This window comes from Phaethon aethereus, assembly GCF_964289735.1.
Source record: "Phaethon aethereus genome assembly, chromosome: 2".
NCBI classification, from domain to species: Eukaryota; Metazoa; Chordata; class Aves; order Phaethontiformes; family Phaethontidae; genus Phaethon; species Phaethon aethereus.
This window is the reverse complement of record NC_138582.1, coordinates 117,039,931-117,049,603: the sequence shown is the minus strand read 5'-3', so window position 1 is coordinate 117,049,603 and position 9,673 is coordinate 117,039,931. Positions and strand designations below refer to the sequence as shown.

General features: G+C 42.0%; 1 protein-coding gene across 2 annotated transcripts in view; it reads left to right on the top strand.

Moving 5' to 3' along the window:
* Positions 1–7,922: 7,922 nt before the first annotated feature.
* The window catches only part of PDE1C (phosphodiesterase 1C), a gene marked incomplete at both ends in the record, with an annotated part of 415,822 nt that continues 414,071 nt past the window's right edge, over positions 7,923–9,673 (top strand). For both annotated transcript variants that reach the window (XM_082015329.1, XM_082015328.1), the window contains one exon: positions 7,923–8,007. In XM_082015329.1, the coding sequence (XP_081871455.1) occupies positions 7,923–8,007 (85 nt within the window). The remainder of the gene's footprint in view (positions 8,008–9,673) is intronic.

Sequence of the window (9,673 nt, the reverse complement as noted above, 5' to 3'; positions counted from 1 at the left end):
GGCTGGCATTCCGGACGCTGGTTGATAAGAAGCTGTTCAAGCAACACAGCTCAGTTTTCCCTCCAGGCTGGAGGGGAAAGAGCAGATCTTGATCTTAAGAGCTTGATCTTAAGATTCAGCTTTGCTGAAGTGACACTGGTTTGCACCATGAAAAGATCTATTTCCTTGCTCTGCCTATTGTAGCATGCCCTCAACATTTTCATATCATAGATAAAGCATGTCTGTGGATTCCTTTAGCAGAATAAATATCTTTAAAACTACCTTTGCAGTAGAGGGAGGAGAGGAGAGAAATCCAGGGCGGGGGGGGGGGGGGGGGGCGGGGCGGGGAGAAGAAACACACTAGTAGTAAAATGAGTGACTTGGAAAGCGAACTAATGGCTTTCATGATTTCACTGGCCACAGCCCAAGTCATCAGGGAGAATGATGCCTGCCAGGGAGTCAAAGGGAATGCAATGATTTGGATGTGTGTGCTAACTGGTCGCTGCTATTCCACTATGTGGTTACTTTTCAGGAGAGGTAGTGGGAAGGAACGAAGGCAAATCCACCAACAAAGTAAATTATGGTGCAAGTACCATGAAGACAAGAAATCTCTCTGACAAGATGGAAAGGAAAATCTTGCAGGATCATTTTAATTGTGGGATAGTCCCAGGAATGCTGAGGGAAGCAGAAGTCTGTCACCACATGTATATGGCAAAATCTTGTAGTGTTAATTGTTTTGCAACCTGTTTTTAATACTGTTACTCCAAGCTTTATTTTTTTTTTATGTAATGGTATAATTTTTATTGGTTCTGATTTTGGTTGAATTGCTTTCAAGAATGGCTGCTATAATACAGAGAATCACATTACACTGGAGAATCATACTTTGGTAGTGTGCAAAATGAGACCAAAAAATCAAATTAAAACATAAAGGCAAACTGAAATCTGATCAGCAGCACTGTTTAGACAATAGTGGAATTGGAGCATTACATTAAAAAAGTTTTGCTGTTGAAATTCTATTATTTGTTTAAAAACAGAACAAACAAACAAACAAGAAGACTCTCATTTAAGAAGTGGAACTACACCCAGAGGCAAAGATGCTTTTGGCTTTCATGGTGCTAGGGACTACAAGTTAGTGTGTGAAGGAAATACCTGGGGGTAGGTGCATTTATAGGGATCTTTCGAAGCCTTCATGTTCTCCTTTCCTGCTACAGCCTCTTTCCCATCATTTAACTTTGCAAATATCGAGACCAGATGCTCCTTCACCACTTAGTTTTGCCCGATGACAAGTTGCACTGGAAAGCTATATGATATGGTGGTTTGATAATATTGCATTTTTCTTGGACACATCACAGAAGATGGACCTCGCTGTTTCTACCAGATTGCATCTAGTTGGAAGAGGATCACAATTTACCATGTCACTGTCCGCAGGCAATCTGAAGAAAGTATAAGCTATTGCCAGGGATCCTGCTGCTCAACTTTAGTCTCCTCACTGAGCTACCTCTTCCAGATCTTAGATGCCTCGGGCTCTCTTGGTCCTCCGAGGAGAGAAAGAGCTTCTCCAGACAGTGATTTGGCTTTTAAGAGCTCTGACTCACCTTTGGGGTTGCCTGCTCACTGCAGGGGGAGCCTCAGGGTTCCTCATTTAGGCTCCCCAGCTAGGTGGCTAAAATTAGATGGTGTAGATTCCTCCTGTGTTTCTGAAGAAAACAACGCATTTCCTCCGAGTTGCAGAGCTGCTTGAAATCATTAAAATGAAGTCCAAGCTCAAAACAATATTACAGGTTTTTTTCCTTTCCTCTGCCTGGAATTTATTGGATGCATTTGGATTTTCATCCATGGTGTGAAGTCACTTTAACACAAAATGAATGTATATTGGGTAATATAAAATAGTATAACCCAAGACAATACTCCAGCACACTGGAGACTGTTCTTTTTGTCAGCATTTGGTAAGGGAGAAAATGATAAAGTTTGAAGCAAGCAGAAATCATCAGAACAGCTGAGCATTAAAAAGTCATGTTGCCTTCTGGCTGTCATGCCTAAAAATAACTTAAATGTAGTGGATATTCCTGACAGTGCCAACGTCTGATAAAATCATCACAACATGAGATGCAGTACTTCTAGGAAACAGTAAAACAAAGAAGCTTTCAGGGAAGAATGCCATCTCTCCATAAAGAACCTGCAGTACATAGCTGCACAGTTGCTTGTTAGAAATATACCAAGCACCTCAGGAGATTTCAGCTTAATTTCTTCTCTGAAGCTGGAAGACATTTTCTTAAGAGATTTATCAATTCTTGGTGCATCATGCTCAGTCCTGAAAATTGCTGAGCTCTTCTTTGGGATGTTAAATGTTTTCAGGTGACACCGACACCAGTGATGAGAGCCCTCCAAAATAGCTCTGAAAAGTATCTTCTTGTAAAATCGGTTCAACTGAAGCTTGTGGAAATAAGGTGTTCCAAACAACGTTTTCAAAGGCAGGACCCCATAGGACCTGCCTGGTGCTTCTGTGGTCTGCCCTCACTGTAACCCACAGTCTCAGGGGTTCCTTACCACTACAAATCCTGGAAGCTGGGGACCCCTCTGCCTCCCATGTAATCACCCCTCACTTTTGGATTCATAGCCAGTAGATTTCAGAATTTATATTGTTATCAAAGTGAGTATTAGGCTAAAGAGCAACCATGTAGTGAGAAGGAGAAAGGTTCAAAACAAACAAAATCAAGAAGTCTTCATGCAATGTTTAGTTAAGCTGGGGACCTCCCTGCCAAACGGTGCTGAGGGTGCTGAAGGTTTAAGCTGATTGAACAGAAAACTTTTGACTGTTCATGAACATACAGAAAACACAGCTGGGTCAGGAGGTACCTGAGCTGGCAGTGGTTGGATATCTAGTATCACCACAGCCTGCCTTGTTCTTGATCATTTTTAGCATCTTTATAATTTTCTTAGCATCTATTTTTGAGCAGCAATGGAGATATGATACAGAGCTGGATATAGGACACTAGGCTCAACGGGCCTTTGGTCTGACCCAGTAGGGCTGCATTTTTTTTTCTTAATAGTCAAAGTCAAGTTTTCAGTTAATTTAGGATACCTGAGACATTTCTGATAAGATGAAAATTCAGAGATCCTATTTCTGCTAACTTCAGTGACAGGGTACTACAAAAGCATATGGATGCCTGAGGCCTAAATTCATCACTGCTCCTGTGAAACTTGATCATGTTAGGAACCAAATCAACAGGAGTACAAGTGTGGAAAACCAGGAGGATAGAGCTCTGGCCCTTGACTTCTGTGGGGCTAGGATTTTACTTAATGTAGTAATATGCTTTAATTTTCCCTTTCTCAAGAGCCAGAGGACATAGGACTGAAATAACAAGCTATGCCTTTGAGCTAATATATAGAAGTATTTCTCCACGCAATTGATTATTTCAAAGTTTATGCTTGGGAAACTATTTGGGTGTAAACAGCAATTAAAAATCTTTCAGTCTTGCCAAGACAAATTTACATAAATAATATGCCTTTTTATACTGTAGGGCAGAAACAGACTGCCTAGGGATAGGAAGATGGTGTTGCATTTCTGTTTGTTATAGGTGGCTGTTTTTTCACAACTTTCTCTAGCATGTATGTTGGAGGATGGCAGATTGGATGGCTCATTGGTTTAATTGAATATGGTCTTTGGTTAAAATAGACTTCCTGAAAATATACAAACTCTTCTACCCATTGAAAAGTAAAGGGAAAATATTAAAGTAACTGCTGTTTTATGTATTGGCAAATGAAGTGTTACCATGGATACCCTGTTTACAGCAATAATAATAAATATTTTCAATTCACACTGTGCTTTTCATCTCAAAGGATCCCCAGGTGGTTTACAAATGACATACATGGATTGCTCTACACGGCACTGAACTGAAGCCACAAGAACTGCCTAACAATTTGTATTGGTACTGCCTGGCAGTGGAAGGTAGAAAACGTACTGTACCCCGAGTAAATCTGTAGGGATTGTTTGGGAAAAGCAGAACGTAAACGGCAGAACTGAAATCTAGCCAAGAGCTGAACAGCAAAATGCAAAGAATCAGATAGGATCAGGTATCAAGTTACTGATACAATTTGGTAATTCCTTGAGCAGCTGGATTAAATTTTTATTAGAGCTGGGAAGAAACTGTTTCCTTCTTGAGAAACTTGCCGGTCAAAACCTTTCCCTTTTCATCCCAAGGTGAGTACCTCTGCAGTTTTGAAGGGAGAGAGCATCCTGCTGCAAAGAGCCAGTTTAGGGCCCTCTCCAAGGATGCCAAAGATCCGGCTTCTAGCCTTACGTGATCACCTCGGCCTGCTGAGTCACTATCTTTACTCTTCCTAGGGAAATAATTTGCTTTGACCTAAATAAGCTTATCAAATTATTATAATTATTTGAATTGGTATTAGTTGGAGCTTGAACAGGGCATTATTGGAAGGTAACTCAGGTATCGACAGCTGCTGGATGACTGAGTCCTTTTCTGGCAATCTGTACAAAATGGCCAAAGCCCCAGTGAAGCAGGTCAGGGATGAGCAACATGTCAGCAGCTTGGTGGATATTCTCCTGAGAAGATAAACGCTAATACCACTTTCCTGCTTCATGGTCTAAGCTACAGAGCAAGCAAGACTCTGTCTGCCTGTCTTTTTTGGAAGAAAGATTCTCATGGAGCTAAGGAACTTGAAACTTCGTGATCATCACTGGTATCTTTAGTAAGGCCTTTGACACTGTCTCCCACAGCATTCTCCTGGAGAAACTGGCAGCTCATGGCTTAGACAGGTTTACTCTTCGCTGGGTAAAAAAACAGCTGGACGACTAAGCCCAGAGAGTTGTGGTGAATGGAGTTAAATCCAGTTGGAGGCTGGTCACAAGTGGTGTTCCCCAGGGCTCAGTTTTGGGGCTGGTCTTGTTTAGTATCTTTATCGATGATCTGGATGAGGGGATCGAGTGCCCCCTCAGTAAGTTTGCAGATGACACCAAGTTGGGTGGGAGTGTTGATCTGCTGCAGGGTAGGAGGGCTCTGCAGAGGGATCTGGACAGGCTGGATCGATGGGCAGAGGTCAACTGTATGAGGTTTAATAAGGCCAAGTGCAGGGTCCTGCACTTGGGTCACAACAACCCCATGCAATGCTACAGGCTTGGGGAGGAGTGGCTGGAGAGCAGCCTGGCAGAAAGGGACCTGGGGGTGCTGGTTGACAGCCGGCTGAACATGAGCCGGCAGTGTGCCCAGGTGGCCAAGAAGGCCAACAGTGTCCTGGCCTGTATCGGGAATAGTGTGGCCAGCAGGAGTAGGGAAGTGATTGTGCTCCTGTACGCGGCACTGGTGAGGCCGCAGCTTGAATCCTGTGTTCAGTTTTGGGCCCCTCACTACAAGAAGGATGTTGAGGTGCTGGAGCGTGTCCAGAGAAGGGCAACGAAGCTGGTGAGGGGGCTGGAGCACAAGTCTTATGAGGACTGGCTGAGGGAACTGGGGTTGTTGAGTCTGGAGAAGAGGAGGCTGAGAGGAGACCTTATCGCTCTCTACAACTACCTGAAAGGGGGTTGTGGTGAGGTGGGTGTTGGTTTCTTCTCCCAAGTAACAGGTGATAGGACAAGAGGAAATGGCCTCAAGTTGTGCCAGGGGCGGTTTAGATTGGATATTAGGAAAAATTTCTTTACTGAAAGAGTGGTCAGGCATTGGAACAGGCTGCCCAGGGAGGTGGTGGAGTCACCATCACTGGAAGTGTTAAAAAAACGTGTAGGTGTGGCACTTCAGGATATGGTTTAGTGGGCATGGTGGTGTTGGGTTGACAGGTGGACTTGGTGATCTTAAAGGTCTTTTCCAACCTTAATGATTCTGTGGTTCCCACAGTTTTTCCTTTAGTGAATCAATGCTTTATGGCTTAAGGAAAAAAACAGTGTCATCAAATAAATAAACAAACAAAACAAAACAAACCCTGACAGTTCCAATATTTACCTTTCCTTTAGGTGATGTTTAATTTGGTGCCTTCTAGATATAGCATGAGTAATTCTCTATGCCTCTGCTTTCTTAGGGAGAGCATTAGTGCTTATGTAGGTGTGTGACCTATATAATCAGCGACAGAGAAAATGATTCCTTAGAAACACTTTATACTCAAACTGTTTTTCTGCATCATTCAGGAGAGGCAGCTACATGATGGAGTCCAGTAAACTGCTTCAGAATTCTTCATGGCATTGGCTGCTTTTATAGCAGCAGCTCTCTTAAATTGCTGAGTTGGGCCTACCCTTCTGAGGTCAAAAATAATTGCAGGTGCAAGTGATGGAAATGTTGTATCTAAGTAGCTATTACTATTTCACACCTTAGTCTTGAAAGGCTGCGAAACCTGGAACACCAGGTTCTCTTTCCTGTAAAAAAAAAAAAACACCCACAAAAAAAACCCAAACAAAAAGCAAACGACAAAATAAACAAACCAACCCTCACCTACTAACAGCATTTTTCTTAATGAACTTGCCTTGTATTATTGAGCATCCAAATACTTAAAAAAAAAATTGTTGACCAAAAAAGGTCTATTTCGCTGAGGTTCTTCGCTGGGCTAAAACTTAGTGGATTTTACATCAACTGTATTGGCACTCAGTAGTGACTCTCTTTCATCCTCTGAAGAAAGGGGATTGAAAAAGTGGAATATTTCTATCTGACTTAAGCTTTTGTCAAGAAAGCAAGGTAGGGTTGAGGTTTATACCTTAAACACAGACCAGGTTTGCTGATATTTTGTAAACCTTTTGGTGTGTGTTGGGCAAGCTTTTAGCAAACTGTCTCAGCTATTATTTTGATGGCAGTCTTCCTGAAACTCAGTGTTTCCATGTGGTTTCCACCCAGAACAATGCAAAAACTGATGAGTTTATGTGGCTTTTTTTACTTTTTTTAAAGTTTACTTTATACTTGGGAACCTTAAAAAGTGGAGCACCTTAGTGGCATGTTTCTATATTAACATACGTTACAAGAAAAAGAAAAAGATTGCACAGATTTATGTAAACTGGAATCATTAACACATTGACAGTGTTTTCTTGGATACCTATTTATAAAACCTTGGCTTGCTGCTAGCCTGCTGCCAAAACTTTGCCAGCCTTGACTCTTAATTTTGTCTGTGCATAGAATAGGGATGATTTAACTGCCTTTTTCAGTGGATTGCTGCAAGTACTCTGAATCACATTTTTTAAACATCATTGGGTAAAAAAACTGCAGAGAGTAGTTTATAAACCATGTGATGAACAACCAGGAGGAGGAAGAGCTTGGAAAACTTTTTGTGTGCGTGTGTACATTTTGTTCAGTTTATCATCATTACTGCTAAATTACTTTTGTTGTTTTCCCACAGTCACTTATGCTCTTACTTACTGATAATCTCTTGCGTTCAGTTGTGTTTCCAGAGACTTGCTGTTAGTATAAGTAGTAGATGATTGATGGCGTACTGTAATCTTGGGTTGATTCATTATATCTCGAAAGATTAAAACGCGCTGCTTGTATGTGAAGGGCTGAAATCCAAGCGTAATCTGCTGCAAATCAGAAACCCCCATGAGCAAGGGGAGCCACGGAAGCAGGGACTGCATCAGTGGGTAGATCATAGCAAAATCTAACCCTTCATCATTTTTTAACTGTGTGCTGAACTCCTACACAGAGATTTGACAGATACAGCTGGCTTATTGACTCGGTAGTCTGGCACTAATTGACTGCCGGTTTAGATACCAGAGCCTCTAACCAGTTGTTAAACTCTGAGTAGGCACGTCGGTAACATGCCAGCGAGAGTGTTTGGGGGAGGAGAAAGCTGCTGGGTGCATGCTGCGCGGATTCGGCTCCCCACACCGGGAGATGTGTGAAGTTGGCTGTGCGTGCTGTCACAGGCATATTCAAGGGCAGCTACAGCGAGTCTGAGCGCTCTGCTTCCACGGGCGGAGAGAAAGGCTGCGGCTGAACGTACAGGCTGGCAGGATCATGACAGAGCCAAGCAGCAGAAAGGAAGGATTTAAAAAGTGCCGGAGTGCTACTTTCAGCATCAATGGCTACAGCTTCACGATTGGTGAGCCTGATTTAATTCCTCTTACTTCCTTCATCGTCTCTCTTCTCCTTCTTTCCTCTCTTTTTTTGCAGCTCCAGTAAGTACAGGTAGAAAGACAGCTGTTGGCAACTGCCTTTTGTCACTATATGCCTTTCAAATGCATAGATGCCCTGCAGCTCTTGTTTGGGTTCGTTTTCCATTCTTCCTTCTGTATTTTCTTCTGCCTAAGAAACTTGCCTTTGATACGCAGCCGCTCTAAATCCTTTCGCTGGGTTTTGGCACAAGTTCTCCGAGATGTTTGCAGAACTTTTTGTTTTGGAACCCTATGTCAGGAAAGCCTGGGCTTCAGGATTGCAGGTTTCCAGCCTGCTAGCTGCGTTTCCTTCCGATGAGCCCAGAACATAACCCTTGGGAGCCTTGGCTTTGTTGCCAATATTTCTTTGTTCACTTAGCCAGTGTTTCCAAATTCTGTAACCTTTTGCCATTTCTCAGTTGGCTCAAGATGTTTATAACAGTTCTTGTTGCCCCTCAAACACAAAAAGCAAAGTTGCTGGGGCAGGGAAAGATGTGAGGAGAGATTAGGGATTTTAAGACTGGTTGCTGTACCTGTTTGAAGAGTGTAGTTTATCATTTGTGTTCCCTGTCTTAGGGAAAAGTGAGGCTTCTTAAAGCGACAGGTGTCTCTTTCATTTTCCAAGAGACTTGCTGTGCAAAAGTTAAAATCTGAGGATTCCCTGAGCAGGCTGCTCTGCAAAAACTGCATATCTCGCTAGGCTATGTTATATAAATCCCTATAGATCTTGCAAACAAAGCAAGCTTACATCCCATTTTAATTTTTAGTTGTAATCCAAGTTAAAATACATGGATAATTTACATGTAATAATCGATACAAATTCCCCTTGAATACCTTTAAGATGACAGAGATTCTACTTCCTTGCAGTTGTGAAATCAGGAAAGTTTTTTCTAATTTGTACTAGTGCAACTGGGTCACAATTTCATCTTATAATGATGGATACAAGCTTTTTATTGGTGTGGGAGGAGGTACCTGTTTGTCTTTTCCTCTGCTTTATGGAAAACTTGTTTTGCAATCATTAACATCATGCAAACATTAAACTTGCTGAAAAGAATTGGAGAAGGAAATGTATGTTTCATTAAAATATCTTCATATAATCACCTGTTAATGTGCATATAGCATTTTAAAGGTGAAACTGCCAGGCAAATGCTACTTTTCAAATTTCTTTCTCTAATGGGAAGGTGGTAGTCCCTCCACAGGTTAAATTGCAACATGCTCACTTTTGAACTCCCTTTCTTAATCTCTCCCCCTCTCAGCATCATTGCTAATAGTGTTATTTCTTCAGTTTGTGTCAGTCTGGAGGATACACATTTCCTTTTTCAGCCTAGGTACATTATCTGAAGGCACTGAGCACTTATGACTGTGCCTAATTATTTTGTTTATTCATGAACAAACCAACAGGATTGCTGTGTTTGTTGCTCTGCTGCCTTTATTGCTACCTGTGCTCACAAAACAACTAGACCAAATTTTGGACCAAATGACTCAGGTTTAGAATTGCAGCTTCTTCTGCTTCTTAGGACAGTTGTTGCATAGGAGTTCCTGTGCTATTTTCTTCTATTTGGTGCACACAACCAGCATATTGATTCTGTGATCTGTACATTATATAACACTTAT